At 41.1% G+C, this 13,212-nt stretch overlaps 1 protein-coding gene across 1 annotated transcript in view; it reads left to right on the top strand.

The window, feature by feature from the left end:
* Positions 1 to 2,203: 2,203 nt before the first annotated feature.
* DUS1L (dihydrouridine synthase 1-like (S. cerevisiae)) overlaps positions 2,204 to 13,212 on the top strand; it is a gene marked incomplete at its 5' end in the record, with an annotated part of 11,619 nt that continues 610 nt past the window's right edge. Inside the window, 11 exons of the mRNA XM_009574983.1 lie at positions 2,204 to 2,312; positions 3,222 to 3,272; positions 5,057 to 5,169; positions 5,930 to 6,012; positions 6,193 to 6,296; positions 7,268 to 7,412; positions 8,042 to 8,138; positions 8,502 to 8,590; positions 9,404 to 9,570; positions 10,107 to 10,144; positions 12,825 to 12,900. Coding sequence (XP_009573278.1) covers positions 2,204 to 2,312; positions 3,222 to 3,272; positions 5,057 to 5,169; positions 5,930 to 6,012; positions 6,193 to 6,296; positions 7,268 to 7,412; positions 8,042 to 8,138; positions 8,502 to 8,590; positions 9,404 to 9,570; positions 10,107 to 10,144; positions 12,825 to 12,900 — 1,072 coding nt within the window. The remainder of the gene's footprint in view (positions 2,313 to 3,221; positions 3,273 to 5,056; positions 5,170 to 5,929; positions 6,013 to 6,192; positions 6,297 to 7,267; positions 7,413 to 8,041; positions 8,139 to 8,501; positions 8,591 to 9,403; positions 9,571 to 10,106; positions 10,145 to 12,824; positions 12,901 to 13,212) is intronic.

Raw genomic sequence — 13,212 nt, 5'->3', positions numbered from 1 at the left:
GGGGCTGCCGGTAGCGCTTTCCCGGGGTTCACCATGCAGAGCGCTCTTGGGTAACGCTACAAGAGCAAGTCAGCATTGCCAAATGCACCCTCGTCACCCACCCCGTTTGTGTTAACAAATCCAGGCGTTTTCCAAATGCGCATGAGTTCAAGCTAGTCAATCTCACCCAGATTTTAAAGTGGTTGTATAGGATAACAGAAGTCTCATTTTCTTCACCTAAATACCACTAACAGTACTTAGCTGATGAAGATGGGTGTGTTTTTATCCCTTGTCTAGCAAAGAGGATTTGGTGTCTTAACCACAGGGGCCTGGAGCACTAGACTTCTCACAGGGTTTCAACCCTCTACACCTCATCTTTAGAGATAGATTGCAGCTGGTCTTCTGGAGTCAAGGGTTGTTCCAAATCTGATACCACTCAGGGGGGATCACTGTTTTTTGAGTAGTTCTCTGAAACCATGAGCTTAGTGCTTAGCTATAGAAAAAGAGTGCAAGGAAGACAGGACACACTTTTAAGCTTGTGTTGCTTCTGCTTCTTGAGTACCATGTGAGGTTCTGGTACTTCACTCCACTCCATCCCAAAGAGGGAGAGGGGCCTGCGGAGCTGGAGAATAATGCGGGGAAAGATAGTCGGCATGAGCAGAGGAATGGCATGATTTCCACATATGGAGCAGTTAAATGGTTGAGGACTCTTCAACCTGGAAGAGAAGTGTGTCCCCTGACTGAGGGGAGAGATGAGAGAAGACCCTGAAAGTATAACTGGCTTGAAGATGACAAGAAACAAGAGTGTTAAGTAAGGGTAGTGATAGTTATAAACTGCAAAATTCATTACCATGTACTGGATGCTGAAAGATTATATGAGTTTAGAAAGCGAATGAAGAAAAACTCTACTGAGGGTCATTAGGTACAGGAGACACCACTTCTGCTTCCAAAGTCCTTGAAGATGCTTTCCAGCTTCTGCTGTTCCCTAGACGTCTGTTGTTGACCATTATCCGAGCAGGATAAGGTGGACCTTTAGTCTGTCTTAGTACAACTTTGTATATTCTTCTTTTTCTGTGGGAGGTAGTTTCTTCTGCCAAAGAAAAATACAGGTGGCAGAAACTGAAATAATCTTAGAAAGCTCTAAGTCTTTTGAACACAGATCTTCAGCTTAGTAAGCTGTGTGTTCTAGGCGAGCCTACGTGAAGAGTGTCAATTACTGTGAGCTTGCTGTATTATCCTTCTTCCCACTGGCCGCTATTGGACATAAGGCACAGAAATAACTAGATTAATCTTTGGATTGACCTAGTACAGCAATCCTGACTGAGTTCTGCAATATTCCTGGGCAGGCTTGGGTTTTGGTCACAGACTCTTGGAAGTAGGTTAGGCAGAGGTACATCTGAGCCCTGCTTGCTCTGTGGGCTTTGTTTACTGTGTAAAAATTCTCACTGATGTGGCGTCATTGGAGGCTTTCCATTGTTTCAATCATCTCAGAGAAAGCAAATGCCTTTTCTGGTTTTAGTTGGTGTCAGCCATAATTTATGTAGTGCTACAGGGTTTAAGTAATACCTTCTGCTCATATGTGTTTGAGTTTAAATCCCTATTATTTAAAGATGTGATGGCATTGTTTTTTGTTAATAATGAATTTTAGAAAATCTGTTTAAAAGCATAAATTAGAAGAATAGTCTGGCTCTGTCCTGTTCAGCAAAGCAGTTTCAATTATATTTAAGGCTGAGCACTTGACTAACAATCCAATGTGTCTATTTCACACACCACACTAATGTGAATTCATTTTAGAGGCAGTGGTGCTTATTGGTATCTACAAAGTTTGAATTGTCTCAAGAGCCAGAGACGCCACAGGTAACTCTTTTCTTCTGCACCACCTTTATGTATTAAAATGCAACAGCCATTTGTTCTACAGGGGATTTTAAGAGTTGTTCCCTCTTATTCTTGGGTACTACTTGTAAAATATTCTACAAATATTTCTTTGCCTCTTGAATGCTCATCTTTCTCATTTTGTCATTTGAAGGTTGAGGATCTTTAGCTGGTAAGTGTCACAGTTTTTGTTTGTTGTTTTTTTTTGAGAAATGGTGTTTGCTATTATTAACTGTGCATATTATGCCTGTTTTCTGTAGCAAATAGTTGCTTCATAACTATGTCATAATATGTTGTCAGTACTTGAAGAAAGCTATTGCCTGATTATTCCACTTTTCTTTGTCTTTCTCAGTTCTGTGCCAATGACCCTGAAGTTTTTGTCCAAGCAGCACTGTTGGCTCAGGATTATTGCGATGCCATAGACCTAAATTTGGGTTGCCCCCAAATGATTGCAAAGAGAGGTACGTGCAAATCTGAGCCCTGGATAAACAGAGAAATGGCATGTTTCAAATGTCAACGTTGGCAGTAAAACATCAAGAGGACCAAATTAAGCCTTGGTGTGTGTGGGTGGCTCCAGTACTGCTGAAGTCAGACTTAGTTACACCCACTTTGATAAGTAATGCTTTGTAGTACCTAAAGCAAAAATTAGATATACTAATAATTAATTCCAGCTTCTCTTGAGTGACACCTCTTGTGTCTAGAATATCCTTCAGAAAAAGTATTTTTAGCAAGAGCTTGATTTTCTTTCTGATTTCAGTTGCTCAAACAGCCTAATTTTGCAAAACTGCATTTAAAATTATATCATGCAGGCACTTAGCATCTCCTATTTCCTTGATACTTGCAAGAGTTTATTCACATTAGCATATTAGCGTATCCCTTAAAGATATTGCGAAGATAGCTATGTTTGAAAACCAGAACCAGTGTTTGAAAATTTTGAATCAGTTAGAATGTTGAGGAAAGATTTGTTCAGTTACTGCCCATTCCTCTTCTAGAATGTCTTTCAAAGACTAACAGGAAATGATCAGGGCAAATAGATCTTTCAGTTTGATCAGGTTTTATCCTGAAGGGAATTTTTAAACATATCGTATAAAGCCCTGAAAGTTGGACTTTGAGCTGCCAGCGTCAACACACCAGCCTTAGGGAGTAGCAGTGAAAGTAAGGTGTGGGGATTCATTGTTTATCCTGTAAATTTAGGGTGGCATGGGGAACAGAATGATCCAACTCTTCCAGTTTGGGCAGGACAGAGCAACTCTGTGTCTGCCAGTGAGGCATGTGACTGTCTGGATCTTTTTACCTGAATGTTTATGAAAGCTGTATACTTCAGAACCTTACTCTTCTGTACAAGTTGGTCATACGCTATTTTATTATAGGTCACTACGGAGCATTTCTGCAAGAGGAGTGGGATCTTCTTCAGAGAATGAGTAAGTCTTTAGAGTGGCCTCACTTTAGAGAGGCTTCACTTTGAGAGGGAGTAGGATGAGCTCATCATTGAGAGGAGGTTTAGGAATTTTTGGGGAAAGGAGGTGCAGCATGTTTCTTTGGGGAGGGTTGTGTTTGTTTGGGTGTTGTTTTTTTTTTTTTCCCCCTTTCTTACTGTATTCCTGTATACCATATACTGAGTGGCACCCTCAAGATACTTGGTGGTATCCCACTACAAACTCATGCTAGATCTGCTAAAAGACTTCAGTACCTGAAACAGACTTTAGGTGAAAGTGAGTCAATTAAGTCCCAATCTAATGATGGCTTAGTAGCTCTCCAACTCCAGAAACAGCAGAACTCCCAGTGCCTTATTTTTTCACTTTGAAGTTCTTGGGTGCCAGGAGTTGTGTTTCTGCTTGAAGCCACGCTTGCCCTTTTCTCATCAACTCAGCGTACTCTTTCTGTCCGCACCATAGCAAGTTGTGCCTTATGCCTCTCTTCTCCAAATTTGTGTAAGATGTTTTCAGACTATCGGTAGCAGTTGTGAACAGTATCATATTTTTTTTTAGAAATACATTTGGAATTGATTTAAAAAGCAAGGTTTTGGTCATTGTGTAGAGCTGAGAATGTGCCTTCACTCCCCTTCAAAGCAAGTGTCTGAATTGTGAAGTTAAAGAGTGTTACTTCTGTTAGCATTCCCTGTGGTCCAGGGAATCTTGAATGACAGTGACAAAGACACTGCTGAGAACCTGGAAAGATAGACAATGCTTCCCTGCCCAGCATGTAATGTGTTTGTGAGGGCACTTTTCTTAGGAGTGAAAGGTGGAAATCAGAACAGCCTCAAGGTGAGAAGAGAACCCAGGTCATCTCATTGGGTGAGAACCCAGGCTGTCTAGTACGAGAGTTGTCTTATTAGGCTATTGTATAAAAGGTGGACAAAGCTTCCTCTTCCTCCTTCTCCTTCTCCCCCAGCCTTCTTTAAAATGATGGAGTACTATTTTCTGCTTGCACCTGTATACACCTTGCTTGCTCCCTTGAAAGGGTGATGGGAAGGACCTAGCTTCTAGGATTTGGATTAGAAGAAAGCAGGTGACTTCCTACATTACACATCCAAGCTCTGGAAGAGAAGAGAATTTCAGGCATGCCATTGCTCAGTGTTTTTCTGTTGGCCATCTTCATTAGCTCTCTTTTCCGATTCCGTGCACTGTGTAAAGACTGTGGGAGTTTAACATGTTGTTCTGGATCTCACCCTGACTCTGTAACCTACATTTACTACTTAATTGGGTCCACAGCCTACCTCAGTTGATAAGCCTCTGCTTGCCATGGACAAGACTCTACTTGTCATGATTATTTGGGTGATAATTTGGAAAGAAGCAAAGGATCTCTTGTAGGAAAGGTAGACAAGCGAGTGTTAATGTTGTTGGCTGAGCAGGAAGACTACAAAAACCTGTGACGATAGTAAACCTGTATCAATGATTAAGACTTGAGGGGGTTGGTCCTTGAAAGTGAAGGTTTGATGCAGTGGAAACACTAGGGCTATTAAATGCTGACTATTTTATGCCTTCTTGTTAGAACGCAGATTTTGTGCTTCATGTTTTACTATTACTTGATTAACCTACGCAATAAGGATTGTGGAGGACATTGCTGATTGTTTAAGCTGTGAGAACTGCATAGCGTTAGCTTTTCAGGCTTTTTCCATACCACACCCAGTATCAGATCTTGAGGAGAGTAGGCACTTTTCATAGCATTGTGCAGCCCACTTACCTGTCTTTTCAATCTTTCCCAGTTTTACTGGCTAACGAGAGGCTCTCTGTTCCCATCACATGCAAAATCCGCGTTTTCCCAGAAATTGACAAGACAGTGAAGTATGCACAGATGCTGGAGAAAGCTGGCTGCCAGGTAAGGAGGCAGCTGCTCCCTGTACTGTTGCATTGGACACATGTCTGTGTAAAGATCTGATGACCAGATCTCGGTGTACTGTGGAGATGAATAGGCTACGTTGTTCTACACACAGAGAAAACGGGATGCAGAGAGATTATGTGTATTTGCAGTCACAGGCAGCAGGTCAATAGTATGATATGGAAGACATCATGACTTCAGAGCCTCTCTTGTAATCACTGCACAGTGGGGCATCCTTCGCTGTGGTTGAGCATCTCAGTCTAACATAGTGCTGCAGGAGGCAGTGTGAATGCATGAAACCCACGGGGCTATAGAAAAAACCAGTATCAAAGATGGCCACCACTAGTGAAGAAATAGGCAGCCTTCTAGGATGCAACTCCAGTTAAATTGGAAGAGACAGTCTGTAGGTAGAGCCAGTACTGACAGTATTCAGGCCTTCTGCTGAGGAGCAAGCCAGATCAATATATCACAAATTCCAAAGTGAATCACAAATGGGAGCCAATGCAATAGGAAATCTGTAGGTTCTCCCAAGATATGATCTTGTCATGCCGTGGAATAGCAAGCTGAAAGAAGCCCAAGACCATGCCATGGTAGGTGAGCTGCTGATACCTTTCTGTGATACCAAAGTCCCTGCATTGTTGAAATAGCAGTGGGAATTCAGTGGCACCCATGAAGTGTATGGGATGAAAGGAAATTTTTGTCAGTGGATTTGTTCCAGTGGTTCATACACATGAAAGGTAAATGTAACTGTGTGTTCTAGCTGCTGACTGTGCACGGCCGTACTAAAGAACAGAAAGGACCGCTTGCTGGTGTGGCATCTTGGGAGCACATTCAAGCTGTCAGGTTAGTGAGCAGTACCAATTTTAGTGGATTTCTGCTAACACGCTATGAAGGTAGATTTTAAGCGGAGTGTGCAGTGGCATTGAAGAGCAAACAAATTTGTGTGACAGGAGTAGAATTTCTGGGTTGACTCTAAACATTCTATTTCTCAATTTTACGCATCTGTTTCATTCACTGGTATAGAAAAGCTGTAAGCATTCCTGTATTTGCAAATGGAAACATCCAGTGTCTCAGTGATGTGGAAGAATGTATCCGCAAGACAGGAGTGCATGGTGTCATGAGTGCAGGTAAAGAAAATGAACTTTTACTCATAATAGACGAGAATACAAACTGTTTCTTACTCTCTTAGCAGCCCCATATACATTTATTAAAAGCTTACGTCAGACTGACTTGGTGAACAGATTTGATTGAAAACTGAGTGGCCATTCTCTCTCCTCTTGTACTGGCCATCTCTTACCAGGACCAGGAATCACTTAGGATTTGTAAGAATTGTTATGTTGGACTTGTAGTACCATTGAGTGGACAGCTCAAATCTAATTACTTGACAAAGGCATATGGGACTCCTGTTGTCCTGGAATATTTTCATGACATCTGTTAATCAATGGAATGGTTTTTGAATGGATCTTAATGCAGTAAGTGCGTCCATTGATTAGTATTCCTGCAGACGGTTCATGTTGGGTTGGGACAAGAAAGAATTGGCATAACTTCCTACAGGAAGAGCTAGGATAGACATCAGAAAAAGCTTCCAATCACTCGTACAGTTAAAGCAAGGAAATACATTTTCTGGGAGGTTGTAGAATCTTATTTTTAGAAAATACTGGTTAACAAAAGGCTTGTGAAGCCAGTAGAGAAACACATAGTGAGAAGCAGTATCTGTAAACTTAGGCCAGACAAATGTGAACACAGACTTAAGGTAAGACACCCATTGTCCAAGTATTTAACTATTGGGCAACAAAAGCAGTGATTTCTCTATTTATTAATTTTTTTTACTGTCTTTGTGTCAAGATTGGATGCCTTTCTGGAAAATGTACTTTAATTACATATGAGCTATTTGGCTCACTTAAGAATTGTGTAGTGAAATATAGTATCCTCAGGCTGGAGTTTTATGGAGCCTGTGTTCCTCTTTGTGAGTACATGGCTGATGTGTCTGTGACTGGCTAGTAGAATCACAACAGAGCTGATCAAGCTCCAGAGCCTAGATTTTGTTTTCTGTTTAAATCCTGAAATGAAAGTTTGAGTATTTCTTTTCATTCCCTAGAAGGTAATCTTCATAACCCAGCTTTGTTTGAGGGCCGAAACCCATTGGTGTGGGAGATGGCTGAGGAGTATCTGGAGATAGTGCAGAAGTACCCTTGTCCATTGTCTTATGTTAGGGCTCATCTCTTCAAGCTCTGGCATCACACGTGAGTATCTCCAGAGAACTCTTAATGTTTTCAGGGCTCATGCTGCTTAGCAAGTGTCTGGCTTTTCTGGACAAGGATTCGTTTGGCCTGAATTAGTATGCTGCAAGGTTTTCTTTCCTGGACCTGGCTGGAGAGAATGTGGGCTGAGGCCTTTACCCTTCACTGCATATCTGGGAAACAGGGCATGGGGAATGAACAAGTTACCGCAAGATAAACTAGGGTGTGAACTCACAGCACATCAGCTACCGTGTGGTAATTGCCCATATGCACACATGCACTTTATGGCAAACATGAGTTAACTAACTCCTTGTTCATTGTGAGGCAAGCTGTCTTGCATTTATTGTGGAATAAGAGCATGGCCATGGGCAGTTGCTGAGGAGCAGCTGATGCACTGTACATTCATGTTAGCTTATCTCAAAGTACCTTGGATGTGTGCCAAGTATTTATTTGGAAAAGAGGAGCAGGTATGTGTGCTTTTCTCTGGACTTACAAGAAAGAAGATAAGCTTCTACCAAAGGCAAGTGCAGCAAGACAAATCTATAAAAAGCTTCTATAAAAACATTTTTCGTTGATCTCCTCAGTCTAGCAATAATGAATAAATATGACTTGATGTTTGGGATTTGCCTCAGGCTTCAAGTTTACCAGCAGCTGCGTGAAGAATTAGCAAAAGTGAAGACTCTAGAGGGCATTTTAGATGTCAACAGGGAGCTGAAACTACGATGCCAGGTACCAAGATGGGCCCTAATCTCCCAGAACAACACTGTCCGCACTTGGTGGGAACTTATCATGTATGTAATGCACTGATGTCTGTTAGCCACTTCATTGGAACTTTGTGGCTTATCAACCTTGATACTGGTAGTTTACTACAGTAGCAGCCCCTTAAACCTGAACAGCTTTACATGGGATAAAGTTGATTTAGGAGTTACCAATCTGCTTCATTTAATCTGTCTTAGTAGAGGTTTTTTGCCTATATTTAACTGTCAGTAACTGTTAGTTTAAATTCCACTTTGTGGTTTCCTGGAGTTTGAAGTATTATTTAGAGTATTTCCTGAGAAATCCAGGAAAACTGACTGTAACTCTATGCTGCAGGAAGAAATAGCTAATCAGAAAGGAGGAGAAAAGCCAAAAGAAGGGTTGCCTTTTTTCCACTGGATCTGTCAGCCATACATCAGGCCAGGGTGAGTTATCTATTCTAACGTGGACAGGTACCCATAGGCCTTTTCCACCCATACTATCAGTACAGAGCCATCCAGTTCTGTTCTAGGAGCTTACATTCATTTGAAAATAAGTGAAGACTTTGGATTATTTTTATTCTGGTTTGTTTTTTTCCTGGTTATTGCTTTGTTCGTGGGGTTGTTGCTCATTGTATGCATCTTCTCCTTTAGATCCTCCTCAGATTTCTCTCTCTCTGGAAAGTAAGAACCAAGAATTCCACTACAGCTCAGAAAGAGAACCTGATGTGCAGCAGTTATGCTACCTGACAGTACTTTATTGTTATATGTAACACGAATGTTGCTGGTAACTGCCAGAGTAGCAAAGATGGGAACAAAACTGTATTCTATAAAAGATGCTTGTGTTGTATGGACAAGTTTTTCAGATAGCTTATTCCCTTTCTGTTGTGAAAATTGGGCTGAAGAAGAGAACGAGGGATTAATGTCAAGATTAATACCTAAGTAAATACTTAAGTAAATTAAGTAAATACTTAAGTAAAACCTGGGAATAACAGATTAACAGGTACCTAACTAATTTAACTGGCCAACTTTCATTGACTTTCCAACCGATATATCTGACAGCATGTCTGTTATTAACAGCCAGTGTTAACAAAAAAGTTAGGTTTTTCTATTCCACTTCTAAGGACAATGACACTTCCTTGTAATTTAGCCATGATAGAAAGGTTTACAGTTTACCCAGATTTCTGTAAACCAGAATAGTGGCCAGGGAATACCTATTCCTTCTCTTCAGCCAACTTACGATGATATTCACTGTTTCAGGCCAAAGGAGAGATGCAAGGAGAACGGAGCCAGTGGGACTGAAAAAGGCGTGCGAGGGAAACGTGCTCTGGAAGAGGAGGAAGATGGAAATTCTGAGCTTCTGTCAAAGAATAAGCAAAAAAAGAAGTTAAGAAATCCAAATAAAAGCTTTGATCCATCTTTAAAACGTAAGTTGCATTTATTGGGATAAATGCTTGGAAAGTTGCTGATATCACATTTGATATGAATTGCCACTACTTTATTTTCCTTGTTTATGTAGTTGTAGAAACTTCTTTAAAAAGAGGGGGGATTATCAGGAAATTTTGGTAGTAGGCAATGTGATTCAAATTATGTTCATTTGTAAAGAAAACAAGGATCAAAGAAGTAGGTCACTGATACACTGTAAGGATCTTTTTAAGATCAAAATGCTTTACAAATTAAATTGTAGCTGTCACTAGTATTTGAAATTGAAATTTGATATGCATTTCAAGCAGATGTCCTCCTCTTTTACACTTAGGTTGAGGATTAACATTTTCTATGTTTGGATTTAGCTTAGAGGCATTAAAAAAGTCAAAGTATCTTTACCTTTGCACTGTTCTTTGAGGTACTGTGAGTCTCTCTCTGCATAGAAAAGCACCAAGCTTTGTCCGATCCTGATTTTTTTTATTTACTACTTCCATATAAAAATACCATTGCTGAAATCAGGTCTCTCTCTCTTTTCTAGCCAAATATGCAAAATGTGATCAATGTGGAAACCCTAAGGTAAGTCAGTGCCAGTGTCTATTAAAGCATTTCCATTAAATGGAAATTAAATTACCATGTAGTGGTCAATGGCTCAATGTCCGGATGGAGATAGGTGACAAATGGTGACCCTCAGGGGTCCGTTCTGGGAGCTGTACTGTTTAATATCTTCATCAGCGACATAGACAGTGGGATCGAGTGCACCCTCAGCAAGTTTGCAGACATGGACCTGTTGGAGCGGGTCCAGAGGAGGCCACGAAAATGATCAGGGGGATGGAACGCCTCTGCTGTGAAGAAAGGCTGAGAGAGTTGGGGTTGTTCAGCCTGGGGAAGAGAAGGGTTCGGGGAGACCTTATAGCAGCCTTTCAGTACTTAAAGGGGGCTTATGAGAAAGATGGGGACAGACTTTTTAGTAGGGCCTATTGTGATAGGACAAGGGGTAATGGTTTTAAACTAAAAGAGGGGAGATTCAGACTAGATAAAAGGAAGAAATTTTTTACAATGAGGGTGGTGAAACACTGGCACAGGTTGTCCGGAGAGGCGGTAGATGCCCCATCCCTGGAAACATCCAAGGTCAGGCTGGACAGGGTTCTGGGCAACCTGATCTAGTTGAAGATGCCCCTGCTCCCTGCAGGGGGGTTGGACTAGATGACCTTTAAAGGTCCCTTCCAACCCAAACTATTCTATGATTCTATTCTATGATTCTAAATCCTGAGGTAGGTCCATGCCAGCGTCAAGTAATGCATGCTTACCAAGTCCTGCTGATACGGGGGGGGGAGCAGGAGGGGGAAGTCCATGCTTAGGCAAAAGCCTCTTAACTATTAACTGCAACCAATCTCTGAGGTGAAGGTGCTGCACAAAAATCACTAACATCTGTAGGTTCTTTGAGATCATTTGCCTTCCTTTCCAAAAAAGTGCAGTCTTCCTGCTGCTGAGGATATTTATTGCTAAGACAGTTGAGTGAGTTAGATGAACTTCCCAAGATCTCTTGGAAACAAATCTCCAAACTTCCAGTAATTACAGATGTATATTCTACTGTGAAATGAAAAACAACACCCCTCTTACTAGCGTTAGTGGTGGGTGGTGTTTTTCTGCAAGGACTGAGAATTTGAATAACTGCTGTGGTTATTGGTGTACTAATACAAATACTTAAAACATCATCACAGTATAGTCTGTAGTGAGTGTCTGGCAGCACTCTGCAGCTCTGGTTTTTGTTGCTTTTGGACCTATGCCCTTAATGAGAACAACAATGAGCACCTAGTCATCCTCAGCTCTGGTTTTGCTAGCAGATTAACATCAGCTTTCACCATTAGCAATGTTAAACAAGCCAGCTGTTTTCCAGGCTGTGTTTGAAACTTTATATAGGAAACTTCAAATATTTGGTATTTGAAAAGAGTTCATTGTTTTTTTGTTTGTTTAGGTTTTTTTCCTTTGTTTTCCCTTGGGGAACATGGCTGTTTCCTTGACAGGGAGATGTTGCCGAGCAGAGTGTGTTTATTGCTGCTAACATACCTGTGTACACCCACATACAAGCAGGGTGTAAGATGCAAGGAATAGTTTTGTATTCCAGCTGAAAAACAGCATTACAGCTGTGGAGGTGGGGAGACTGGGACATGCGCATGTGGCATTGCTCTCTTTTGTAACACTGTTATAGCACCTTAGAAATAGCAGCCAGCTGGGGCTCAATTTGGACATGCAGCTACAGAAGAAAATCTTTTTCTTGCTGTGTTCATTATTGGGAAAACATTGAGCATTCAGCTGGCCTGCTTTCAAAGCCATCTTGTTTCATAGCTAATCTAGGTGACACAGCGTGGTGTGTCAACCATGATTGTCTGAAGCTGGGCTTAGTCTCATTTTTGTTTTGCTCTTACATCATTGTAATGTTGCAGGCGGCCCTTGAAATCTTGTGACTGGGCCTGTTTGTTTGTTGGGGTTTTTTCCCCTAGACCGTATGTTTCTAACATATGTCATGGAATGGGGGGAGAACAAAACAAGCAAACAAAAAATTCAACCAAGGGCTTTCTAAACATGAAGGATTTTTTAATTGGGGTGGAGGGAGACACACCAAACAACAAAACCCCACTTTCCTAAATGGTCACTAAGCATGTGTGAGCCAAAGCCCCCCAGATACCTACAGTCTAGTATAGCCAAGTTGTCAACTATCCAAGACTCAACTGCTGCTGTCCCCTAAGGGTCATACATTATAATTTAATATATACTCAGGTATATATTTTAAGTTGCAAGTAGGGAAGTAATAAATAACATTTATTTTAGGCCTAGCTACAGATCGCAGCAAGCATGTCAGGCACTTTGTTTCACATACTGCTTTTGCAGAGAACTACAGCAAGCTCACCTGCAACAAATGTCACAATGCTTGTTCCAAAGCACTTATGGCACTTGCCTGCTTGTGTTGTGTAACTCAGGCTGCCCAACAGATTACTGATGTTGCAGAAGTTGAATGTGGAATTTTTTTGGTTTTTTTGTTCTCTATGTACAAATAGTTGATAGCTGGGGCTCCCCCCGTCCATGACGTCAACTCTGTCATGTTCATTAGACTGAGGTGTGACTGGCTAATACACAAGTTCATGTTTTTTTCCCAAAGGTCTGAATGTGCAGAGCTGTATTGTTGCTTATTATAGTAAACAATAATAATTTTATTTTCACTGATACAAGCTTCTTTACACCCCCTATCCCAACCCAGGGCAATAAATGTGTGTTTAACATGTGCCGAGGATGCTGTAAGAAAAGAGCATTCAAAGAGACAGCAGACTGTCCAGGTAAGTGCAGCTGTCCTTACAAGTCATGGAGCAAATGTCTCATCTTCCATGTATATTCATTACTTTAATCCTTGGTTTATGGGGTGTGTGGGGGGGGTGTGTGTTAAAATCTATATACATAGCTATCTAAAATTTTACAGTACAATTTTAAGTGCCTGCTCTTCCTTCTATGTATGATATTTCTTCTGCTTCCAAAGCCTTGGGATGCATAGTTTCCAGACTGCGAGGACCCATTCTTTATAAGGAATGAGCTGTTCTGTTTACCAGGGCGGTCATCTCATTTCAGTTTCTTTTTTTTTTTCTTTCTTCCCC

The sequence above is a fragment of the Fulmarus glacialis genome, unplaced genomic scaffold (genome assembly GCF_000690835.1).
Source record: "Fulmarus glacialis isolate BGI_N327 unplaced genomic scaffold, ASM69083v1 scaffold44093, whole genome shotgun sequence".
NCBI classification, from domain to species: Eukaryota; Metazoa; Chordata; class Aves; order Procellariiformes; family Procellariidae; genus Fulmarus; species Fulmarus glacialis.
This window is presented reverse-complemented; position numbering and strand designations above follow the sequence as displayed.